At 42.1% G+C, this 24,816-nt stretch overlaps 5 protein-coding genes across 5 annotated transcripts in view; all 5 read right to left on the bottom strand.

The window, feature by feature from the left end:
* On the bottom strand, window positions 1-1,852 carry zp2.6 (zona pellucida glycoprotein 2, tandem duplicate 6). Its single transcript, NM_131829.2, has 8 exons — window positions 1,472-1,852; window positions 1,211-1,398; window positions 1,045-1,142; window positions 813-970; window positions 547-739; window positions 333-480; window positions 176-251; window positions 1-110 (listed from the first exon to the last, which is right to left on the bottom strand). Exons 1-8 carry the CDS (start codon window positions 1,830-1,832, stop codon window positions 37-39), a joined length of 1,296 nt encoding a protein of 431 aa, NP_571904.2. The 5' UTR covers window positions 1,833-1,852; the 3' UTR covers window positions 1-36.
* Window positions 1,853-5,375: 3,523 nt separating this feature from the next.
* On the bottom strand, window positions 5,376-7,235 carry si:zfos-1505d6.3. The gene is made up of 8 exons (XM_002665818.6): window positions 6,854-7,235; window positions 6,593-6,780; window positions 6,427-6,524; window positions 6,197-6,354; window positions 5,931-6,123; window positions 5,717-5,864; window positions 5,562-5,637; window positions 5,376-5,491 (listed from the first exon to the last, which is right to left on the bottom strand). The coding sequence occupies exons 1-8, from the start codon at window positions 7,212-7,214 to the stop codon at window positions 5,415-5,417; spliced, it is 1,299 nt and encodes a 432-aa protein (XP_002665864.2). The 5' UTR covers window positions 7,215-7,235; the 3' UTR covers window positions 5,376-5,414.
* A 2,369-nt stretch (window positions 7,236-9,604) lies between these two features.
* On the bottom strand, window positions 9,605-11,439 carry zp2.3 (zona pellucida glycoprotein 2, tandem duplicate 3). Its single transcript, NM_131828.2, has 8 exons — window positions 11,058-11,439; window positions 10,797-10,984; window positions 10,631-10,728; window positions 10,401-10,558; window positions 10,138-10,330; window positions 9,924-10,071; window positions 9,778-9,853; window positions 9,605-9,713 (listed from the first exon to the last, which is right to left on the bottom strand). The coding sequence occupies exons 1-8, from the start codon at window positions 11,416-11,418 to the stop codon at window positions 9,640-9,642; spliced, it is 1,296 nt and encodes a 431-aa protein (NP_571903.2). The 5' UTR covers window positions 11,419-11,439; the 3' UTR covers window positions 9,605-9,639.
* A 3,068-nt stretch (window positions 11,440-14,507) lies between these two features.
* On the bottom strand, window positions 14,508-16,291 carry zp2.2 (zona pellucida glycoprotein 2, tandem duplicate 2). Its single transcript, NM_131827.1, is given in 8 exon segments — window positions 14,508-14,581; window positions 14,651-14,723; window positions 14,797-14,944; window positions 15,011-15,203; window positions 15,274-15,431; window positions 15,504-15,601; window positions 15,670-15,857; window positions 15,931-16,291. Coding segments are annotated over 8 exon segments (1,293 nt in total).
* Window positions 16,292-19,791: 3,500 nt separating this feature from the next.
* The window catches only part of actr10 (actin related protein 10), a 12,254-nt gene continuing 7,229 nt past the window's right edge, over window positions 19,792-24,816 (bottom strand). Inside the window, 6 exon segments of the mRNA NM_200170.1 lie at window positions 19,792-21,066; window positions 21,611-21,812; window positions 22,744-22,825; window positions 22,925-22,998; window positions 23,624-23,697; window positions 23,846-23,881. Coding sequence (NP_956464.1) covers window positions 20,885-21,066; window positions 21,611-21,812; window positions 22,744-22,825; window positions 22,925-22,998; window positions 23,624-23,697; window positions 23,846-23,881 — 650 coding nt within the window. The 3' untranslated portion in view covers window positions 19,792-20,884.

Raw genomic sequence — 24,816 nt, 5'->3', positions numbered from 1 at the left:
TTTGTTTCAAGCAGTTTATTAGAAAATGCATGAAATTTACAGCACAAGAGTGACTGCTCCACTAGAAACCGTATTCTCATTAGAGACCGGCATGTCAGGAATATCCCTTCCTGTAAAGAGACAAGTGTTAGACAATGCAGGAATGACCAAGTAAAATAATGAAATAAATACTCACTTTTCCTTGCGCAACTCTGCTCACAGGATTGAGTAGCTGAAGGGTAGCACACTGCTGTATTACAGTGGATGAAGACCTGAACAAGCAAAGACATAAAAACCAGAACACATTAACAAAAGGCCTGAAAGCATATTACAGTGCATGTAGATAGTCATACCGTTTGCTGCACAGGAGACAGAGACTGTGGGTCTACAAAGGTGAACATCTTGACAATGAAGCGCTTGTGGTGGTTGGGGAAATGAACACCAGATGATGCGGTCACTGGAACCAGTGTGGTCAGGTAGCGGTCATCCTGGTTGGGGCATCTAGAAAGCACCATAGGAGTCAGGACTAGCATCACTAACTGGGCTTCAGCTTAGGACTGCACTCACCCATTAACCAGCAGATCCCACCGGGGCACACTGAGTGGATTGGGGGTTGATGTTGCCCAGCAGTTACCCAGCATCAGGACAATGTTGGGGTCAGTCCTCTCCAGAATGTGCACATCAACATACACAGGCTCCCGGAGGACTTTGGTGACTGGGTAGTCAGCTTCATTATAGTAGGATGTGTACGCCTCGTCCCCTGTGGAACACAACAACATGTTCATCCAGAAACTAATAGGAAGACTTCAGGCAGACTCTGGTCCAGTGTTTACCTTCAGCACAGCCTTTGGTGACACATTGGCCATTAGCCAGTCTAAGTTCCACTCTGAGGGGTCCAAGAGCAGCGACTGGTGGAGGTGCACGAATAGCATTGACCTCCACAACCAGAGCTTCCACAGCTGTATTAGAGTACCGGCACTGGAACAGAACCCTGGACAACAGATAGGGAGCCTGTAGCATTTATTAGACACACACACATGCAGTAGAAGAGCAGATATCACCTACTCAAACTGGCTGTCTCTTGTGATGGAGCCGAGCGGTCCCATGGCCACTTCATAGGAGGACACCATTCTGTTTTCATATACCACATGTCCACGTTCCTCCTGCAAACAGGAAGACCTATCACATCCAGTCCATGTAGAAGTGCATTCATCAGCAGCTCAATACTCACAATCACGTTGGTTCCACAAGCACTGACAGGAAACTGGTATACAGCAAAGTAAGGGTTGGACGCCACAGGACTGCAAGGGGGATCATTCCCACCCAGAAGACTGACCGTATCCAGACTCAGCCGAGGCACTGTAACATCTCTAGCCACCACTACCACAAACTGACCATCTCTTATACACTGGACAGTGACTGAAACAAGGTACAAGCAGATTAACACAAGGCATCAGCTAAACAGAGCTCCTTTACCCACAGCAGCTCTTACCTGCATTTCCATAGTAGCACTGTTGTCCATTAAAGCAGCAGTTGATGGCTTCACAGTCAGGTCCACTGATACCAGGAGGTCCACACTGAATCTGGCCCAAATCAGCTACACTACACTTGTCAACAGGCCCTGCTTTCACCACTACCTCTTCAACCCGCACAGGAAGTGGTTGGCTGACCTGTGGCTGAACAATCTCCTTAATAAGATAATCACTTTGCTGCACCGTCAATCCATGAGGATGATGAGGACGATGGGGATGATGAGGATGACGTCCATGTTTCCAATGTGGAGAAGCAGAACAAAAAGCACCAAACCAGGCACAAAGTCCCAGAAACTGAAGCAAAGACCAGCTAGTTGCCATTGTTCACCAGCTAGATGCACTGCTGAGATGTTGCCCTTTGGCCTTTTTGTACTCTACAGAGGTCAATTAGCTTAACGATGATCCCGCCCTCTTCATTAGGAGTAATGATTCTCCAGACTTGCACTAGTGGGAGCTTATGCTCTGCCTGATCCTTATTGGTTCTCAATGTTAAATTTTTTTTTTAGGCCCATATCAAAATTAAGTGATTGCACACATTGGGCTGAAATAAGAAAAGCATATTAAGATATCCCATATGCAATTCAGAATTTCTTTATTATCTGAACTAATACCAGAACTAATAGAGCCACAAATCCTAATTGAGCATTTAGTATACTAATAAACAACAACCTGATTCATATACATTTCTTAGTTTTTCTTCTAAAGACAGGGCATGATAAAAATAATGTTTGTTTACTAGTCATAGTAATAAATACCATGTGTAATTCTTCATTCATTCTCTTAATTAATTTGTTAATGATTTAGCAATTTTTGAATTAATGTTTTATGTTGTGCAGATAGTGGCTGGGTAAGTGTCCACAATTCAAGTTTAGACTTGATTAACCTCACCACTATATTGTACATGTTTATCCAGACACATGCTGGACAATTTATAACCGGTCTTTGAACTGTTTATTATCTTCTTGGGAAAAGTAATTAAACAATGTGTATAGAACAGGCTGTGGTTTATTGTTGGACTAACTGCTCAATCAGGACGTGTGCTTTAATTGATTCTGTATTTTAGTCATTATCAATGAATCCACACTGCAGGACTGTGCCTCAAACCTTCTGACACAGGCAAAACCTCTGCCAAGGTGAATCCTGATCTGTACTGTTCTCAACTGGCTTTTGGTGTTCATCCATAACTAATGATCAAAGACTACAGATTTTACTGCAAAATTAAGAGACTTTTTAGCATTTGCAAATTAGATCTCGGATGGCTAAAACAAGCCACACTTCAGTTGCAAAAGAAACTAAGATTGGTCCCGACAGCCCTCCATGGCTGGTTCCATTGAGCAGTATGTTTCAGTACAGGTAACCCTAATCAGGCTTGCAGTTCATTTGCCAATATTACCCTTAGTTGATAGGCTTGATCTATGCCAGAAAGTAGCAATCAACATCGTTTGATAGATCAAGTTTTGTCTGGAAAGTAGCAAATCATGTCATGTGAAGCAGCAGTACAGGCCCGTCACATATTGCATCTTTTGCATGCTCAAGTTTTTATTCTCCAAATGTAGATGCAGAGTAACTACACACAAAGTGGTGAGCTTTGCACATTTCACATAACATATTCAATTCAGCTTTATTTATATAGCACTTTTACAAGGTAGATTGTGCAGCTGAACTTAGAAGATTATAGTGAATGTAAACAGTGTAGTTCAGTTCTCAGAGTTTAAGTTCAGTTCAGTTTAGCTCAGTTCAGTGTGGTTTACTATTTACTACTGAGAGCCCAAACACTGAAGAGCAAATCCATCCATGCACAGCTCTACAGATCCTAAACCATGCAAGCCAGTGACGACAGTGGTGAGGAACAAACTTCACCAATTGGCGAAAGTGAAGAGTAAAAAAAAACAGGAGAGAAACCAGGCTCAGTTGGGCACCACCATTTCTCCTTTGGTCAAATGTCTTGTGTAGAGCTGCAGTCTAGGCGCTGAAGGCTGGAAGCTGGACCTTAGCGAAGACTCGTCTGTCCCTGGAGTGTCACAGGAATCAGTCTCATGCTCTCCTCTCCTCCATGACCACCACAGCAGCTGCTCAGGATACGGCCTGGTCCAGGATTATGGAAACCTTGCGATCATCTCGTCGCTGGTCTTGGATCGAATCAGTGGTGCTGCATAGTCTCTGGGGAGCCTCGGGATGAGTATCCCCAGGTGGAAATAGAGAATAAAGAGAATAATAAGCATAGCTGCTGTTCATAGTGTATATAAACGAGATGCAGAAACCTGTGTGGAGCACATTCATGCATCATACCGCTGAGTGCTGCACTGAGTGTGTGCTTTACTAAACAGATAGGTCTTTAGTGTTGAACTGGGAGAGTGTGTCTGAGCCTCGGACATTATCAGGAAGGCTATTCCAGAGTTTAGGAGCCATAAATGAGAAGACTCGACCTACTTTAGTCGACTTTGCTATTCTAGGTACTACCAGAAGCCTTGAGTTTTGAGATCTTAGAGTGAGTTGGATTGTAGCAAGACAGAAGGTTGGTTAGATAAACAGGAGCTCGATTATTCAGAGCTTTATAGGTGAGAAGCAATATTTTAAATTCAATACGAAACTTAAAAGGCAGCCAGTGTAAGGAGGATAAAATTGGGCTGATATGATCATATTTTGTGGAGCTGGTAAGAACTCTGGCAGCTGTGTTTTGTACTAACTGAAGTTTGTTAATAGAGGATGCTGGGCAGCCAGCAAACAGTGCATTACAGTAATCCATCCTAGAGGTCATAAAGGCATGTACTAGCTTTTCTGCATCTAAAATGGATGGCATACTTTTTAACTTAGGGAAACCAAGCATATGAACAGGCCCACAAGTAACTGAAGACAATATAGCAGCAAATCTTGTTCTTTATGGCATATAATAGTTGGCCACAAGATCAGCTATGATGACAGGTTAACTTTGGTTCATTGCTGCATACCATCATAGTTTCAGGTTATATTTTTTGGCCAGTTATGACTTTGTACAATACTGTAATAATTTAATTTGTATTTTATACTTAACCACTTTTTTCCAGAATGAAAATCAAAAAGTACAGTTTCATCAAGAACATGCAATAACTACTGTAATTAAGTGTCCTAATTATATAGGTTCAAGATCACATACAAGAACAGGGGTCACCAATCTCGGTCCAGGAGGGCTGTGTCCCTGCAGGGTTTTGCTCAAACTTGCCTCAACACACCTGCCTGGATGCTTCAAGTATAACTAGTAAGACCTTGATTAGCTTGTTCAGGTGTGTTAAGAGTTGGAGCTAAATCTGCAGGACTCCAGCCCTCCAGGAACAAGTTTGGTGACCCCTGTACTAGAACATTAAACTAAATACCTTACAAGACGTACTGTAACATGTCATTCATAACTTGCCACTTAATACAGTGCAGTACTATGCTGACTAGAGCTTGGAATCAAATGTTATTTAATGTTTTAAGTATGAGATACTTGTTATAAAGTTAATGCCCCTCCAGTAATTTTTAGTATTAACTTTCACTTTACAAACTGCTAGGACCTCACACTGGTGAGCATGTAGATGTATAAACTTAATGCATAAAGGTTGGCCTAATCTAAGAAAAATAAAATAAAGCTAGTAAATATTAAACAAACTTATTGTAAGAGGTCACTGGTCCATTTGTAGTCCTATCAAAATGGAAACTGCAGATTCTCAGGTGAAGGGCTTAATCATTTTACACAAATCAACTAAGCAGCAGCAATAAAATCCTAACAGGCACCATTAAAATATGAAGCTAAAGACTAGCCTTGGAGAAGCCAGTTATGCCAAATGCAGTAAACTAAGCACAGCCAAGGTAAGAAACGAGCAAAATTCAGATCAAGACAACTTTAACTTGGTTTCTGGCAGTTTATTAATAAAAGTTACACAAAACTTAAGGCACCACAGTAACTTGTCCACTAGACACCACGGCAGTGTCATCAGAAATTTGAAGGTCAGGAATATCCCTTCCTGTAGAGAGAGACAAAAAGTTAAACAGCGCCAATAGCCAAATGACAATCAGTAGAAAACAACGACTCACTTTTCCTTGCGCAACTCTGCTCACAGGATTGAGTAGCTGAAGGGTAGCACACTGCTGTATTACAGTGGATGAAGACCTAAACAAGCAAAGACAAAAAACAGAACACATTAAGAAAAGGCCTGAAAGCATATTACAGTGCATGTAGATAGTCATACCGTTTGCTGCACAGGAGACAGAGACTGTGGGTCTACAAAGGTGAACATCTTGACAATGAAGCGCTTGTGGTGGTTGGGGAAATGAACACCAGATGATGCGGTCACTGGAACCAGTGTGGTCAGGTAGCGGTCATCCTGGTTGGGGCATCTAGAAAGCACCATAGGAGTCAGGACTAGCATCAATACCTGGGCTTCTGCTTAGGACTTCACTCACCCATTAACCAGCAGATCCCATCGGGGCACACTGAGTGGATCGGGGGTTGATGTTGCCCAGCAGTTACCCAGCATCAGGACAATGTTGGGGTCAGTCCTCTCCAGAATGTGCACATCAACATACACAGGCTCCCGGAGGACTTTGGTGACTGGGTAGTCAGCTTCATTATAGTAGGATGTGTACGCCTCGTCCCCTGTGGAACACAACAACATGTTTATCCAGAAACTAATAGGAAGACTTCAGGCAGACTCTGGTCCAGTGTTTACCTTCAGCACAGCCTTTGGTGACACATTGGCCATTAGCCAGTCTAAGCTCCACTCTGAGGGGTCCAAGAGCAGCGACTGGTGGAGGTGCACGAATAGCATTGACCTCCACAACCAGAGCTTCCACAGCTGTATTAGAGTACCGGCACTGGAACAGAACCCTGGACAACAGATAGGGAGCCTGTAGCATTTGTTAGACACACACATGCAGTAGAAGAGCAGAGATCACCTACTCAAACTGGCTGTCTCTTGTGATGGAGCCGAGCGGTCCCATGGCCACTTCATAGGAGGACACCATTCTGTTTTCATACACCACATGTCCACGTTCCTCCTGCAAACAGGAAGACCGTTCACATCCAGTCCATGTAGAAGTGCATTCAGAAGCAGCTCAATACTCACGATCACGTTGGTTCCACAAGCACTGACAGGAAACTGGTATACAGCAAAGTAAGGGTTGGACGCCACAGGACTGCAAGGGGGATCATTCCCCCCCAGAAGACTGACCGTATCCAGACTCAGCCGAGGCACTGTAACATCTCTAGCCACCACTACCACAAACTGACCATCTCTTATACACTGGACAGTGACTGAAACAAGGTACAAGCAGATTAACACAAGGCATCAGCTAAACAGAGCTCCTTTACCCACAGCAGCTCTTACCTGCATTTCCATAGTAGCACTGTTGTCCATTAAAGCAGCAGTTGATGGCTTCACAGTCAGGTCCACTGATACCAGGAGGTCCACACTGAATCTGGCCCAAATCAGCTACACTACACTTGTCAACAGGCCCTGCTTTCACCACTACCTCTTCAACCCGCACAGGAAGTGGTTGGCTGACCTGTGGCTGAACGATCTCCTTAATAAGATAATCACTTTGCTGCACCGTCAATCCATGAGGATGATGAGGGCGATGGGGATGATGAGGATGACGTTCATGTTTCCAATGTGGAGAAGCAGAACAAAAAGTACCAAACCAGGCACAAAGTCCCAGAAACTGAAGCAAAGACCAGCTAGTTGCCATTGTTCACCAGCTAGATGCACTGCTGAGATGTTGCCCTTTGGCCTTTTTGTACTCTACAGAGGTCAATTAGCTTAACGATGATCCCGCCCTCTTCATTAGGAGTCATGATTCTCCAGACTTGCACTAGTGGGAGCTTATGCTCTGCCTGATCCTTATTGGTTGTTAAGACTTTTCCTTTTTTTTTTCCTTTTTCGCCCAAATCAAAAGTAAATAAACGCACACATTGGGCAGATTTAAGAACAGCATATTAAGATATTCCATATGCAATTCAGAATTTCTTTATTATCTGAACTAAAGCTGCGGTCATACTAGAGTTTGTGTGTGCGAAATAAATACCATGTGTAATTCTTCATTTTCTTAATTAATTTATTAATGATTTAGCCATTTTTGAATTGTTTTATTTTGTGCAGATAGTGGCTGGGTAAGTGTCCACAATTCAAGTTGATTAACCTCACCACTATATTGTACATGTTTATCCAGACACATGCTGGACAATTTATAACCGGTCTTTGAACTGTTACTTGTCAGACTAGCAAACAAACAGCCATGTTGATTTTAGTAAGGCCCTTCTTTGGAAAGGGAACAAAACAGACAGTGTGTGTAGAACATGTTGTAGTTTGTTGTCAGACTAACTGCTCAGTCAGGATGTGTGCATTTATAGGTTCTGTATTTTAGTCATTTTCATAAATCCACACTGCAGGACTGTGCCTCAAACCTTCTGACACAGGCAAAACCTCTGCCAAGGTGAATCCTGATCTGTACTGTGCTCAATTGGCTTTCTATGTTCATCTCAAATTAGTGATCAAAGACTACAGATTTTGATGCAAAATCAAGGGGACTAAGCATTTGCAAATATCTTAGACGGCCAAAAATAATTGGCAGAAGCCACAGTTCAGATACAAAGGAAACTGTGCAAGACTTGTCCTAATCTACTCTCCCCACCCACAATGGCTTGTTTACACTGAGCAGTATTGGTGCTGTACAGGTAACAGTGTTCAGGCTTGCATTTTAACTGCCAACAGAATTGCCAATAGGCATGGTGTACGCCATTAAAATCAACTGATAAGTATACACTTGGAAGTAGCAATTGACGTCATTCTCATGTAAAGCAGCAAAATAGGTCAGCCACACACTGCATTTTTTGCATGCTCTATCCCAGGGGTGGCCAACCCTGTTCCTGGAGATCTACCTTCCTGCAGACTTCAGTTGCTACCCATATTAAACACACCTGCCTGTAATCATCACGTGGTGTTCAGGTCCTAATTAAATGACTCAGGTTAGTTTGATATGGGTTGCAACTGAAATCTGCAGGAAGGTGGCTCTCCAGGAACAGGGTTGGCCACCCCTGCTCTATCCCTATTACCTATGTAGATGTGATGCACAGTAAGTCCACACAAAGAAAGTGGTCAGTGTCTCACATGGCATATAAACAGGCCCATAAAAGACTGAAGACACAGATCCCATACTTTTTGGCCACAAGATCTGCTTTGAAGTCAGACTATGGTTCATTTCTACATACCTACACTACTGTAGCTGCTTTTTAGGCCTGTCATAGTATCATTTTGTGTGGTGTATTTTGTAATAAATATAGTTTGACCACTTTGCCACTCAACACCAGAATGAAAAAATGTTGTATCAGAGATGTACACTGAGTCTTTAAAGAACAAACATACAATTCAGTAGGCTTTTGTAAATCACATAGTCAACCCCCAAATTCAATTTCTGCATAAGTGACAAAGGTTAAGAGTGAAGCTTGCTTGAGAATATTAAAAAATAATAATAAAATAAATAAAAAACACATTGCAACCCCCAATTTAGTTTGTAGCTGTTCAACCTGTTAAAATGTTGGCGTTGCTTAGCAATATTGTATAATTGAAGTCAGGACCATGTCTTTAGTTTATCATAACAGAATCAAAGCCTTACATGTAAGACATTTGTACAAAACGACAATTCTCTGTAAACCAAATCCATGTTCTGCAGAGAATATAGCATAACCCTTTGAAACAGTTCACTAGGTAGTTTACAAACATGTGGTAGGGGAAATTAGTCCAGGCACAACTTTCACTGGAAACAGTTTGGTCCTGTACTGACCCACTAAGCGAAAAGCCATGGTGTTTAAGTAGTCAAGGTTAACTCTAAACTGCCACATCTTTGATTGAGGGAACTCAATTTATAGCCCTCAAAGTACTGAACGACATTTACGAACAGTTTAAAGACTAATGTAAAACCTCCCATTCATGGCAGAAAGCATTTTGAATAGAGTTTCAGAATAAATCTCCTGATCAAAAAAGGTGACACAATGAACCAAGTCTTGCCAGGAGAGCAGTAGTAATGAGCAAATACTAGAAGTTACACACTAAAACAGAATTCAGATACTAAACACAAGTCACTTCGTTTCAGGTAGTTTATTAAAAAGAACATGAAATTAAGGCAGAAGAGTAACTTGTCCACTAGAAACAGTATTCTCATTCGAGATCGGCATGCTGGAAACATCCCTTCCTGTAGAAAACAGAACGTCAAACACTGCAATAAAAACAAGGATCAAAATAAATAAAATACTCACTTTTCCTTGCGCAACTCTGCTCACAGGATTGAGCAGCTGAAGGGTAGCACACTGCTGTATTACAGTGGATGAAGACCTGAACAAGCAAAGAGAACACATTAAGAAAAGGCCTGAAAGCATATTACAGTGCATGTAGATAGTCATACCGTTTGCTGCACAGGAGACAGAGACTGTGGGTCTACAAAGGTGAACATCTTGACAATGAAGCGCTTGTGGTGGTTGGGGAAATGAACACCAGATGATGCGGTCACTGGAACCAGTGTGGTCAGGTAGCGGTCATCCTGGTTGGGGCATCTAGAAAGCACCATAGGAGTCAGAACTAGCATCACTAACTGGGCTTCTGCTTAGGACTGCACTCACCCATTATCCAGCAGATCCCACCGGGGCACACTGAGTGGATCGGGGGTTGATGTTGCCCAGCAGTTACCCAGCATCAGGACAATGTTGGGGTCAGTCCTCTCCAGAATGTGCACATCAACATACACAGGCTCCCGGAGGACTTTGGTGACTGGGTAGTCAGCTTCATTATAGTAGGATGTGTACGCCTCGTCCCCTGTGGAACACAACATGTTCATCTAGAAACTAATAGGAAGACTTCAGGCAGACTCTGGTCCAGTGTTTACCTTCAGCACAGCCTTTGGTGACACATTGGCCATTAGCCAGTCTAAGCTCCACTCTGAGTGGTCCAAGAGCAGCGACTGGTGGAGGTGCACGAATAGCATTGACCTCCACAACCAGAGCTTCCACAGCTGTATTAGAGTACCGGCACTGGAACAGAACCCTGGACAACAGATAGGGAGCCTGTAGCATTTATTAGACACACACATGCAGTAGAAGAGCAGAGATCACCTACTCAAACTGGCTGTCTCTTGTGATGGAGCCGAGCGGTCCCATGGCCACTTCATAGGAGGACACCATTCTGTTTTCATACACCACATGTCCACGTTCCTCCTGCAAACAGGAAGACCGTTCACATCCAGTCCATGTAGAACCGCATTCAGAAGCAGCTCAATACTCACGATCACGTTGGTTCCACAAGCACTGACAGGAAACTGGTATACAGCAAAGTAAGGGTTGGACGCCACAGGACTGCAAGGGGGATCATTCCCACCCAGAAGACTGACCGTATCCAGACTCAGCCGAGGCACTGTAACATCTCTAGCCACCACTACCACAAACTGACCATCTCTTATACACTGGACAGTGACTGAAACAAGGTACAAGCAGATTAACACAAGGCATCAGCTAAACAGAACTCCTTTACCCACAGCAGCTCTTACCTGCATTTCCATAGTAGCACTGTTGTCCATTAAAGCAGCAGTTGATGGCTTCACAGTCAGGTCCACTGATACCAGGAGGTCCACACTGAATCTGGCCCAAATCAGCTACACTACACTTGTCAACAGGCCCTGCTTTCACCACTACCTCTTCAACCCGCACAGGAAGTGGTTGGCTGACCTGTGGCTGAACGATCTCCTTAATAAGATAATCACTTTGCTGCACCGTCAAACCATGAGGATGATGAGGGCGATGGGGATGATGAGGATGACGTCCATGTTTCCAATGTGGAGAAGCAGAACAAAAAGCACCAAACCAGGCACAAAGTCCCAGAAACTGAAGCAAAGACCAGCTAGTTGCCATTGTTCACCAGCTAGATGCACTGCTGAGATGTTGCCCTTTGGCCTTTTTGTACTCTACAGAGGTCAATTAGCTTAACGATGATCCCGCCCTCTTCATTAGGAGTCATGATTCTCCAGACTTGCACTAGTGGGAGCTTATGCTCTGCCTGATCCTTATTGGTTGTTAAGGTTTCAATTTTTTTCTGCCCATAAATTAAATAAATGCACATATGGAGGCTAATTTAAGAACGGTGTAATATTAAATGCTTTATGCTATTCTGAATTCAGCTTTCATTCTTTATCTGAACTGTTATCCTCAGTTTCACAGACAAGGCTTAGGCCTTGTGCTCATTCACAGCAGTATTGTTTAAGTTTTCCCTGCTTTCATTTTTTTTTAAAATCTACGTCTACATAACAAATACAAAAGCACACATTGAGGTGCATGTTAAGGGCATGCTGAACCAACAGGCAGAGGTAATTACACTTTCATGCTGGGTTCACACCAAACAGGGAATTAGGTATTTCCACAAGTGAACTGCATACCAAGTCATTGGCTGTTTCTCAATATGCGTTCTTCAGCGGTCTTGCGTCCTCGTGTAACGTCATCCTCAGCTGCCTAAGTTCAGTTCCAATACTCCAGACCGCAAGTACGGAGGACGTGTGAAACGTCCCAGATGTGATCTTGATATCGAGGACGCACCGATGCAGACTTGAGCACCGAACTCGCTCTGGAAGTCCCAGAAGTGATTGCGACTTGAGGTGGGAAGCGCTGCATTTTATTTAGATTTATTATTAAAGTTCAGAGACATCACTTATTTACCTCAGGAGTTTCCCTAAATGAAAAGGTGAAAGTAAACATTAACATGAATATCTTAATAAAGGAATAAACACATTAAGGGTGTTTGTTTGCTGAAAATCATATTAAAATCTGTTTTATTTATATTGTGCAGAGTATATTTATAATGCTTTTATGCAAAGTATATTTTTTGAAAAGGGGGACAACAATAAATCGTTGTATGAATGCTGTAATGTTTAAATAATTTCCATTTAAACGCGTGAAGGTCATGTGACCATCAGGAAGAACGCAGCATCTCATTTCTCAAAGGACGCGTTCTCTGTCCTCGCGGTCTCCTGAGTTCGTTCTTCTGAGGACACCTGGCAAGACCGCTCTCCACAAGTCTGTTCTCTGCGTTCTTGGAATTGAGAAACAGCCAATGCAAAAGTGGGAAGTGAGGGCAGATTACAGTCCCACAGTGCAAATGATGCACAATATGCAACGCTCTCGCCACAAAAGTGAGGAATTTGCTAAGATCACATCTTCAGAAAGGAAAAAACAGCACAACTTTATCATGAGGCAAGAACCCTAATTAGACTGTACCCAGAGTTTTGGATAATCTTCCTTCTGGCTGGAGCTTTCAGAAAGCTATGGTTTGTCACCTGACACTGCATTTTCATGTAAACACAGCAAACCTTGTAGGAAAAAGTGTTTTAAAATGAACTGTTCATTCAGACAGGGAGTTGGGCTAAACAGCATATTTGGTGTCTTGATTAAAAACAAATGTGACACATCTTAATACATTAATGCCTTTAGTTCTGAAATTCACTTGTAATATTTTCTAGACCACATCAGAGCAGGGATGCTTAACCCTAACAGCACTTTACAGACAGGTGTTTGATGAAATCTAATATAAAATCTGCAGGAAGGTTAATATCCCGGAACAGCATCGGTCACCCCCTGCATTAGAGACTGCATCCGCTAAGTGCTGCATATGTTGGGTAAAGGACAAACAGCAAAGCTGTCCTAGTAATGCCGAGGTTAGACTGCAGGACTTTTAAAGTAAACTTGTCACAGATGTTTTCACACTGCATGACTATCTGGGCTAGCGTTTTGTCGCTGCAAGATGGACTGGTAACAGGGGCTTTCACATTACATGATTTTACAAAAGAAATCGCCGACAACTTCGTCCAAACTACGTCTCACAGCTAAAAACTCGTTGTAAATCTTTTGTTTTTAACTACATAAGAGACTTTAATGGGGTAGAAAATTTACATATTTGCTCACCAGGGTTTGAAGGAAATTAAGTTTCTCCTCAACTGTCTTTAACTTTGAAACATCAAACCTCCACTAGTTTTTCCTCCATTTCTTGGGTCAAAATAAACTAAAAAAACAAGCACTTTTAACTTCTCCCTGAAACTCCCGCTGGCCTGCAGGTGCAGGTACACACACACACACTCACACACGTGTAAATGCTGCACTCTCATTAACTGTAGGCCATCACCAATGTTTTTGTTCCAGCCAAAACTCATTTCACATGGCATGATTTGAACAGGCAGCTCCAGATATTCAGCATGCAAACCATCTCAGGCACTGGCAACACTCAGATCACATCTTTGATAATTTACACTGGTGATTGTCACTCATGAGCGCTGATTTGCCTGTGACTTCAGGCATTGGTCGCAATTTCTGAAAACCTGTCAGAGTCAAAATCAGGGCTAACCAATCCGTCTGAACTCAGCACAAGCAAACAGCCAAGTCTCAAGAACAGCCAGGCTAAAAACATCTTCGATATTGGCTTCTTTTAAAGCTCCAAGGCCATCTTTGCATGCCTAGATAAGCCATAAATGGGGGAAAAAAAAAAAACAAAAAAAACAAAAAAAAGGCTATATAGTTTGAGAAACTTAGAAGTGTCTAGCTAACCTAACATTGGTTGCCTCAGAATTAAAAAAAGGGCTAAAAAGCACAATTCACCAGCAATTTGATTTAAACCACTCCATTCATACACTAACTACAGGAACAGAAAAGACCTACAAACACATTTACAGACTTAAGAATATACAATTACTTTAGTAGAGATGAAGACAAACAAATTAAAATCAAAACTCCTAAGAAACCATTTTTAAAGCATCAAGTGTCAGTTTCAGATTAAACAGACACTTAGTGCTTGGACAATCTTAAAGTTAACCAAGTCACCTTTCCCCAATTAAAACAAATACTGGGTCTAATAAACCACTAAAGCAAAGCAGCTTCAGTTAATGACGACAAGATAAACAGATGTAAAGTCAGTCAACAGACAAAAATTTTGGTTACGCAGTTTATTAAAACCACAAATTTCACATAGTCAGGATAACTTCTCTACTAGAAACAACCTCATCACTGGGAGAAGCATTGACGGAAACATCTCTTCCTGCAAAAGAGGAAAATAAGTCAAGACATGCAATTTATAAAAAAAAATAAAATAAAATCCTCCACTCACTCTTCCTAGTGCAACCCTGGTCACAGGAGCCAGAAGAGGGATGGCACACTGATGTAGTACAGTGGATGAAGACCTAAGAGAAGTGGACATAAATTTAGTAAATTCTAAGAAAAATCTATTTAAAAAAGTATAATCTGAGACCTTACCGTTTGCTGCACAGGAGACAGAGACTGTGGGTCTACAAAGGTGAACATCTTGACAATGAAGCGCTTGTGGTGGTTGGGGAAATGAACACCAGATGATGCGGTCACTGGAACCAGTGTGGTCAGGTAGCGGTCATCCTGGTTGGGGCATCTAGAAAGCACCATAGGAGTCAGGACTAGCATCACTAACTGAGCTTCTGCTTAGGACTGCACTCACCCATTAACCAGCAGATCCCACCGGGGCACACTGAGTGGATTGGGGGTTGATGTAGCCCAGCAGTTACCCAGCATCAGGACAATGTTGGGGTCAGTCCTCTCCAGAATGTGCACATCAACATACACAGGCTCCCGGAGGACTTTGGTGACTGGGTAGTCAGCTTCATTATAGTAGGATGTGTACGCCTCGTCCCCTGTGGAACACAACATGTTCATCCAGAAACTAATAGGAAGACTTCAGGCAGACTCTGGTCCAGTGTTTACCTTCAGCACAGCCTTTGGTGACACATTGGCCATTAGCCAGTCTAAGCTCCACTCTGAGGGGTCCAAGAGCAGCGACTGGTGGAGGTGCACGAATAGCATTGACCTCCACAACCAGAGCTTCCACAGCTGTATTAGAGTACCGGCACTGGAACAGAACCCTGGACAACAGATAGGGAGCCTGTAGCATTTATTAGACACACACATGCAGTAGAAGAGCAGAGATCACCTACTCAAACTGGCTGTCTCTTGTGATGGAGCCGAGCGGTCCCATGGCCACTTCATAGGAGGACACCATTCTGTTTTCATATACCACATGTCCACGTTCCTCCTGCAAACAGGAAGACCATTCACATCCAGTCCATGTAGAAGTGCATTCAGAAGCAGCTCAATACTCACGATCACGTTGGTTCCACAAGCACTGACAGGAAACTGGTATACAGCAAAGTAAGGGTTGGACGCCACAGGACTGCAAGGGGGATCATTCCCACCCAGAAGACTGACCGTATCCAGACTCAGCCGAGGCACTGTAACATCTCTAGCCACCACTACCACAAACTGACCATCTCTTATACACTGGACAGTGACTGAAACAAGGTACAAGCAGATTAACACAAGGCATCAGCTAAACAGAGCTCCTTTACCCACAGCAGCTCTTACCTGCATTTCCATAGTAGCACTGTTGTCCATTAAAGCAGCAGTTGATGGCTTCACAGTCAGGTCCACTGATACCAGGAGGTCCACACTGAATCTGGCCCAAATCAGCTACACTACACTTGTCAACAGGCCCTGCTTTCACCACTACCTCTTCAACCCGCACAGGAAGTGGTTGGCTGACCTGTGGCTGAACGATCTCCTTAATAAGATAATCACTTTGCTGCAACGTCAAACCATGAGGATGATGAGGGCGATGGGGATGATGAGGATGACGTCCATGTTTCCAATGTGGAGAAGCAGAACAAAAAGCACCAAACCAGGCACAAAGTCCCAGAAACTGAAGCAAAGACCAGCTAGTTGCCATTGTTCACCAGCTAGATGCACTGCTGAGATGTTGCCCTTTGGCCTTTTTGTACTCTACAGAGGTCAATTAGCTTAACGATGATCCCGCCCTCTTCATTAGGAGTCATGATTCTCCAGACTTGCACTAGTGGGAGCTTATGCTCTGCCGGATTCTTATTGGTTCTCAATGTTCTAAGCATGTGGCATTTCCTGAATCCAATTAGTCAGATACTTCATGTTTTTGACTAATGCAATGTTTTGTTGCTCACTTGTTGAATCTGTTCCATTTTGCACTGAGATCTCCATACATAGACTCTGCAGGACACCGGCCCTCCAGGACTGAGTTTGGACATGCCTGCTCTAAACCAAATGAAGCTAGCATATTATGGTGATTATTTCAGCTGAAAATGATCAGTTATTGTCATGTTTTAGGCTGTAATAATCAGAGTATTTTAGACTGCAAAATGGACATCATATCATGCAGAAAAGACATTAAACACTGAGGAACAAAAGGCAAACCTGAAGCAGGTTTTCCAGAGCAAGACTACTGACAACTTTCATGTGTGTTCTTATCATTTACACTCAATACGTGGAAATATTAGACTAATATCCTCATGAATGCTGCTCAGACATGTGTTTTACCAGCTATTAAATTTAGTTAGCAGGAACTGGTGTGATATTTTGACAAAGTCACTTTCTGTTTGATTGAGCAGCTTCCTTATGCTTTCTCCATGCGTAAACAGTCAGATTATGGTCAATAAAGAGTGCAGTCCATGCTGTTGTTTATATTTGAGTATCAGCACCATGGCCTAACACACAGAGAACTGACCACATCCTGACCAATACAAACCTTCTAGTAGACACAACAGATTTGAAACACTCTTGACCTCTCGGTTGTGCCTCTGGGAGTCTGTTTGCATACATATACACTTGGTGATCTGATGCAGTGCACTGTCAGTATTCCACCAGCAGAGGACATCAGAGTCAGTAAAGAAGCCTTTTGTTTTAGTCTATTTGCCCTTATTATTCTTTAACACCTTAACCTAAAAGTGGTTTGAGAAAAGAGTGTGCAGTCAGAATTAATAATGCCTGGACCAGTCTTGGTGATCGTTTAGTCTCACACTGGGGGAATGAGTGGTGCTGAGAAATAGTCAAGAACTTACAATTTAGAACAAGAGTTTGATTTGAAGCTACGTCTATATCACGCATGCAACAACAAGCCAACCCAAAATAATTCACCATAACATTCAGTGTTAGCTTGTTTCCCTGGAACAATCAAATCAATTTCCCCGCTCATGCTGCACAAGCTGAATCTCATGATGGGTTCACACCAATACAAGAGAAAAATGAAGTACTGCCACAAGTAGATTACATACAAAGTCAACGCAAACTGCACGCTTGTCGAAATCATGCAGAACTGTCTACTGTGACAGTTTAGATAATTATACCAGAGCAATTATGAAGCATTAGGTGAAAATATCCCGTTAATAAACTGTGGAGAGTGATGCAGCGCTTCTTAGGTGTGAACCCAGCATTAGAAAGGAAATAAGGTGGGACTGCATATACAGTCATTTTGCATTCTTGCGGCCTGCAGGAACTCTTTCATGACAACACATTGATTGGGGATCCATGACTTAAAGGGTTAGTTCACTCAGAAATGAACATCTGTCATCAATTAGTCTCTCTCATGTCATTCCAATCCCTCGAGAGCTTCGTCAGAGGTGGGTGGAGTATACAAAATCTACACTCCAGTAAAAGTAACATCTTAAAAGTTACTTGAGTAAGCGTAAAAAAATCTGATTAAAAAATTACTCAATTAAATAGTTAGTTACTTTTCATTATATATACACGTACACAATTGAGGTCAAAATTATTCGCCCTTCTGTGATTTTTTTTCTTTCAAATATTTCCCAAATTATTATTATTATTATTATTATTATTATTATTATTGTTGTTTAATAGTGCAAGGAATTTTTCACATTATTTCCTATAATATTCTTTTTTTTAGTTAGTCTTACTCGTTTTATGAGCTAAAATAAAAGCAGTGTTTAATGTTTTTTTTAACTTGTTTTAAAGTATTAGCCCTCTTTAGCAATATATATATATATATATATGTATTTTTTTTGTTTTGTTTTTTGATCGTTTACAAAACAAACCATTGTTTTGCACCCTAACTTTTCTAATACAGTATAGGCCGAAGCATGCTAATAGGACTTTTAATTTGTCAGTAACCTGGGTTAAGCACTTCCGGTGAACTGTATGCCATTGCAAAATCTCCATGTTTAAGGTCGGTTTTCATTAAAAATCAGCAATCTCCACTGGCTGAGTGATATTCGATATAAAGTAGGGCTCAGATTGTGCAAGAAGCACTGCATTAAATTACATTTCCCCCCGCCATGTCTTTATAATATAGCATTTATTTTACCCCAGAATATTCAATTGAGCTTCTGCGTTAGCCTGCCGATTCTGACGGGCGTGTGCGAGTAAACGGATTTTTGTCTCATGTTACGCTTGAGCAACTACATGAATGCCAAAATCTATTTAACTGATTGTATTTTAATAACATTACAACATCGATGCTGTAAAATGAACTGTATAAAATGGAAAAAAACTCACAATGACGGGTCACCAGAAGTTTATCAGTATGGGAACAACACTAGCTTGGCATATACCCTATTTACCTAGTTAAGCCATTAAATGACACTTTAAACTGAGTACTAGTATCTTGAAAATATCTAGTCAAATATTATGTGCTGTCATGAGTCTTAAAAATAATAACAGTGTGAATGACGAATATTTGCAGGGCTAATGAGTTATTTCATTAAACAGCACATCCTTTAGTTAAATCAAAATTGGGATATTTTGCACACTCACCACTACGTGTTTTTTCAGGTATGAGCTGGAATTCATGTAACATTATATGTTGCGTTGTCAGTTCGATGTACAGCGCGTCTTTAATCGTCATCTGTAAACATACCAAGCTCCACCAACACTTGTTTTTCCTGGACTTAGCATCTCAGGACTCTTGCTGTCTATGGAGGATGAGGGAGCACTCACATTTCAACTGGAACATCTTCGTTCATCTTTAGAATAACAAATGAAGCTGAGACTTGTAAGTAAACGTAATTCAATACTACTCGCCTCTGAGCTTCGTTCATCTTTAGAATAACAAGTGAAGATGTTTTAGTTGAAATGTGAGAGCTCCCTCATCCTCCATATACAGTCCTGAGATGCTAAGTCCAGGAAAAACACGTGTTGTCGGAGTATGGTATGATTACAGTTGACAACTGAAGACACATGGAGTGTTTTGATGAGTGTTTTTAGACTTCTTGTGACCCTTTCTGTCTATGGATGACGAGAGAGCTCAATCTAAAATACCTTCATTTGAGTTCTGAGGACTGAAACAACACGAGGAAGAGAGAGAATCTAATAAAAGAATCTTCATTTTTGATGAACTACTACTTTAAATTAACATTAAACTCAACATAGACACACATAACAGAGTAACCGCAGTAGAAGTGACCGATTATGGAATGTTTATTTCACAAACCTCATAAATACCACCAAAACTTGCACATACTCAGTCCTTTAAACTGGTTCTGTTGAAGGAAAACTCCACTGTTTTTGGAAATATGCTCAGTTTAAGCTCCCCTAACTGTTAAACATGTGAGTTCTACCATCTTTGAATCTATTCAGCTGGCCTCAGCGTCTGGCGAGAGCACTTTTAGCTTAGCTTAGCATAATTAATTGAATCAGATTAGACCATTAGCAACTTGCTCAAAATATGGCTTTAGCAGTGCAATGATATTAACCTAGTTAACTAGGTAGCTGTTCCTTGATGCTTACGCCAGAATGACAGTATAAAGTTCCTAAAACTATTAGCCTAGAAAATAGCAACTCTTCATTTTCGGTCAGTCTTAATACAGATGTAACTACAGAAGAGTCGAGCTCTAATTAGAATAATGATCCAAACTCTGGTCATTTTTAGGGTGAAATGCTGATAGTCTAATTTGATTCAGTGATTTATGCTAAGCTAAGCTACAAGTGCTTATTTTTTAGCAATCAATTCGGAAAATCTCTGGCAGCACCTTTAGCTTAGCTTAGCATAATTTATTGAATCGGATTAGACCATTAGCATGTTGCTCAATAAATGGCTGCAGCATGCACAATGATATTATGCAGAGGCTGAAAGTAGTCCCCAGTGTGTACTAGTAACATGCTAACGGTCTAATCCTATTCAATGATTTATGCTAAGCTAAGCTAAGCATAGATCGGCTGACTGCATTTGGAATAGGGCACACTCATTTAAGTGTAGGAGAGCTGCAAAATGAGTAATTTCCAAAACAAGGTGGAGTGTTTCTTTAAACATAATATGGTTTGACACTGTGACCAAGCGGCTGTTCCTGTTCTGTCTTTGATGGTGTAAGAATGAATACAGACATTTAAATAATATTTCCTGACCTACACTATAACTGAGGATGGTTTAGTCTTGATAAAGCTGTGGATGTTTAGTGCTTCTGAACAGCTCTTCAGACTAAAGCGGACTGATCGTCTGCTGGGAACAGGAGAGCTGTAGTGGACAGGCGTGCTCTGCAGGTCATGTCAAGCGTCCAGGTTATTTCTCAGTGGAGAAGGCCCTCTTCATGAGCGGTGGAGGGGTTTTTCCAGCCTCATAGATGGAGTCGGGTGGAGGAGAGCTCAGACAGCACCAGTCCGGGATGCGGCCCGTATGGTTGTAGTAATCTCTGGACACCGAGCGGCTGCCTAAAATGTCCTGCAATGCTCCAAATATCGCTCCTGCATGAGGAAAACACAAGACAGCCTTCAGTAGGAGAAAGCAGGAATATAGAGCACTTAAAGAGTGAGAGAAAACAAGTCAACTGGAGCACTGACATGCGGCTTTGTTAGTCGATCAAATAAAAATGTTGACCATGTTATAGTTATTTAAAGTCTTTGTGAAATTACAATACGTTTTCACATGTAGAAGATATAAACATCTGAAGTTCGCAGGTCGTCTCTTCCGCCTAAGTTGATTTTTTGCCGTCTCCTCATATTTCAGTCTCTCATCAAATCTTCTGACCAATCAAATGCTCTCTAGTGTCTGACATGCCCCGCCCCCAAGTCTTCATTTGCTTTACATTTGATGCATTTGAGCTCAAAACAATACGCTATTGGTTGTTTTTAAAAAGGGGAGGAGGCACTACATGTCCCGCCCCCTTTTTCATGTCTCAGCTGGGATTACGTCAAACATCCAATGTAAGTGCACATTTGACAGCAGTTCAGGGCAGCTTTAACCCTGATCGAGCGCTCTATTAGTAATGTAAAGCATCATCATCCTCACCTCCGAGCCAGGCGGTGCAGTTGGGTTTGGCGGGTGGGCTGTGGATGCGGAAGCTTTTGGTGGCCAGAGCGTCTCTGTATTTGGGTTTCTCCACCAGTGAGCGGATCTCAGCCAGCAGGCGGTGCAGGAACCCCGGCAGCATCGCCGTACCCCCGATTATCAGCAAGTTCTCTGACAGAACCTTTCGAGTGTCGATGGGGCACTGAAACACAGAAATACACATTTATTTATATTTAATACCACATAAGCAGCAGCACTGGATACGTTCATGACAACACAAGAGCCAAGTCTTCACCAGTGTCGAGGACAGATACATCTAAAAGTAATGCATTACTGTATTGAGTTACTCCCCCTAAATAAATTGCTGCTTTAATAAGTCACTTTTTATGATATTACATTACTTTTGAGCTACTTTTTCTTCCCTGGCTGAGGCTTGTACATACACTCACCGGCCACTTTATTAGGCACACCTTACTAGTACCGGGTCGGGCCCTTTTGCCTTCAGAACTGCCCTAATCCTTCAGGGCAGAGATTCAACAAGCGACTGGAAATATTCCTCAGAGATTTTGCTCCATATTGTCATGATAGCATCACACAGTTGCTGCAGATTTGTCGGCTGCACATCCATGATGCCAATCTCCCGTTCCACCACATCCCAAAGCTGCTCTATTGGATTGAGCTCTGGTGACTGTGGAGGCCATTTGAGTACAGTGAACTCATCGTCATGTTCAAGAAACCAGTCTGAGATGATTGAGCTTTATGACATGGTGCATTATCCTGCTGGAAGTAGCCATCAGAAGATGGAGACACTGTGCTCATAAAGGGATGGACATGGTACTGTTGCCTTTCTATCAGCTGGAACCAGTCTGGCCATTCTCCTCTGACCTCTGGCCTCATCAACAAGGCATTTGCCCCCACAGAACTGCCGCTCACTGGATATTTCCTCTGTCGGAGCATTCTCTGTAAACCCTAGAGATGGTTGTGCGTGAAAATCCCAGTAGATCAGCAGTTTCTGAAATACTCAGAGCAGCCCGTCTGGCAGCAACAACCATGCCACGTTCAAAGTCACTTAAATCCCCTTTCTTCCCCATTCTGAAAACTGTTTGCAGTGAGTGTGTGTGATGCGTTTTCACCTTCACCAGTGTGTCCAGCAGCAGTGTGGCGATGGACTTCTCCTCATTATCCTGCTCAAACAGCATCTCAGCCACAGAGTCTCTGTAATACAGTGAGAATCAGCCAGAGAGTGGGTCTGATTATAGACAAACACAGTGGAGACAGCGCGCGTCTCAGTGATGGCAGTGTAAAGGTCTGCACCTGATGAAGCCCTTCACATGCAGGATCTTCTGTCCATCCAGAGGATAATCCACATCTGGGGGAGGAGCTGGCCTCTGGAGGACCAATCACAGCACAGCGTCAACACACACAACCAATACTAGTTCCGCCCACAGCATTATTGTTCAATATTAGCAAACACTGTGACTAGCATATATTATTATTAGAAATATACCACTAGCAAATATTAAATACGGTCACTTACAAATATTAGCAAACATTATTAATACTGTCACATACTATTATTAAATACTGTCACCAGCAAATACTATTAGATGCCGTCACTCACAGACATGATTAACTGATGGTACCATTGTATTTTGATAGTGTTTAATAGTACTTAATAGTGACAATATTTAATAATATTTCTTTTAAAATACTGTGACTAGCAAATACCATTTATTATGGTCCCTAGCAAATATCACTGAATGCTGTCGTTAGTAAACACTGACACTAACATATATTATTAAAATACTCCCATTAACAAATACTATAATGATATTGGCTACTGACGGTATTTAAACTACTGTCACCAGCAAGTACTATTAAACACTGTCACTAATACATACTATTAAATGCCAAATAGCGTCGCTAGACATTATTATTAAACAATGTCACAAGCAAATATAGTTTTTAAATAAATAAATATGCAAATCAGCATCTCTGAGTGTGTTTTCTGACCTCCGCATCTGTGTTAAATTTGGCCTCCTGGATCTTCAAGCCTCTCTGCAGGTCACTGACAAAACACGTGCGCACTGACACACAGACACACACACACACAAGCACGCACACACACACGCACACACGCACGCACGCACGCACACACACACAGGTAAAGTCAACAAGAGTGTGTACAGCTCAGTTGAGTTGACAGACGAGGCGTCTCCTCTCCACATGACGCACCTTTAATATCTTCCACCACATCCTCTGGAATATGACCTGTGAAACACACAACAGACCAAACCTATATTAGACTGGGCTGTGTGTGATCGCTTCATAGTTGCTAGGTTACAATGGGTGGTTGCTAGGCTGCTGATTGTGTAATATGGGTGGTTTCTAGGATACTTTGGTTTGTTGCTAGGGTACTAGGTGGTAGGTGGTTGATATGCAGTTGCTAGGGTATTTTAGGTGGTTGCTAACATAAACCAGGGTGGTTTTATGGGCCCTTTCTATTACCCTTTCTAGGGAGTTGCTAGGGTAATCTGGGTGGTTGCTAGGCAGTTGTTAAGTGTTTTGCTTATGCATTCTAGGTGTTTTCTACAATACTCTGGTTTTGTGCTAAGATAAACTGGGTGGTTGCTAGGATAATCTATGTGGTTGCTATACAGTTGCTAAAGTATTCTATTTGGTTGCTAAGATAAACCTGGCTGGTTCTATGGTCTTTCTATTCAGTTGCTAGGGTGTTGCTAGGGTATTGCTAGGGTATTATGGGTGGTTTATATGGTACTCTGGTTTGTTGCTAGGGGACTGACGGTGGTTGGTATGCAGTTGCTATGGTATTCTAGGTGGTTACTAAGGTAAATCTGGGTGGTCCTAGGGTTTTTCTAAGCAGTTGCTTAGGTAATCTGGGTGGTTGCTAGGCAGATGTGAAAGTATTGCAATGGTTATCTCTGTGGTTTCTAGGATACTCTGGTTTTGTGTTAAAGTAAACTGGGTGGTTGCTAGAATGTTGCTAGGATAATCTTTGTGGTTGCTATGCAGTTGCTGGAGTATTCTAGGTGGTTGCTAAGATAAACCTGGGTGGTTCTAGGGTCTTTCTAGTCAGTCGCTAACTAGTTGTTGAGGTGTTGCTAAGGTATTCTAGGTGGTTTTATATGGTACTCCAGTTTGTTGCTAGGGTACTGTAGGCGGTTGCTATGCAGTTGCTAGGGTAT

Source organism: Danio rerio, chromosome 20 (assembly GCF_049306965.1).
Source record: "Danio rerio strain Tuebingen ecotype United States chromosome 20, GRCz12tu, whole genome shotgun sequence".
Lineage (NCBI taxonomy): Eukaryota > Metazoa > Chordata > Actinopteri > Cypriniformes > Danionidae > Danio > Danio rerio.
Note: the sequence above shows the minus strand (reverse complement) of the source record. Positions and strands in the feature narration are given on the sequence as shown.

Excerpts from the sequence above, each read along its gene's own strand:
- zp2.6 (NM_131829.2), bottom strand. The coding sequence starts at position 1,832 with ATGGCAACTAGCTGGTCTTTGCTTCAGTTTCTGGGACTTTGTGCCTGG. Across the intron at positions 740-812 it reads CACCAAAGGCTGTGCTGAAG|GGGACGAGGCGTACACATCC; the intron begins GTAAACACTGGA and ends TGTGTTCCACAG. Across the intron at positions 481-546 it reads TGGGATCTGCTGGTTAATGG|ATGCCCCAACCAGGATGACC; the intron begins GTGAGTGCAGTC and ends GGTGCTTTCTAG.
- zp2.3 (NM_131828.2), bottom strand. The coding sequence starts at position 11,418 with ATGGCAACTAGCTGGTCTTTGCTTCAGTTTCTGGGACTTTGTGCCTGG. Across the intron at positions 10,985-11,057 it reads GTGCTACTATGGAAATGCAG|TCACTGTCCAGTGTATAAGA; the intron begins GTAAGAGCTGCT and ends ACCTTGTTTCAG. Across the intron at positions 10,559-10,630 it reads ACAAGAGACAGCCAGTTTGA|GGTTCTGTTCCAGTGCCGGT; the intron begins GTAGGTGATCTC and ends TCTGTTGTCCAG.
- si:zfos-1505d6.3 (XM_002665818.6), bottom strand. The coding sequence starts at position 7,214 with ATGGCAACTAGCTGGTCTTTGCTTCAGTTTCTGGGACTTTGTGCCTGG. Across the intron at positions 6,525-6,592 it reads CTTGTGGAACCAACGTGATC|GAGGAACGTGGACATGTGGT; the intron begins GTGAGTATTGAG and ends TCCTGTTTGCAG. Across the intron at positions 5,865-5,930 it reads TGGGATCTGCTGGTTAATGG|ATGCCCCAACCAGGATGACC; the intron begins GTGAGTGAAGTC and ends GGTGCTTTCTAG.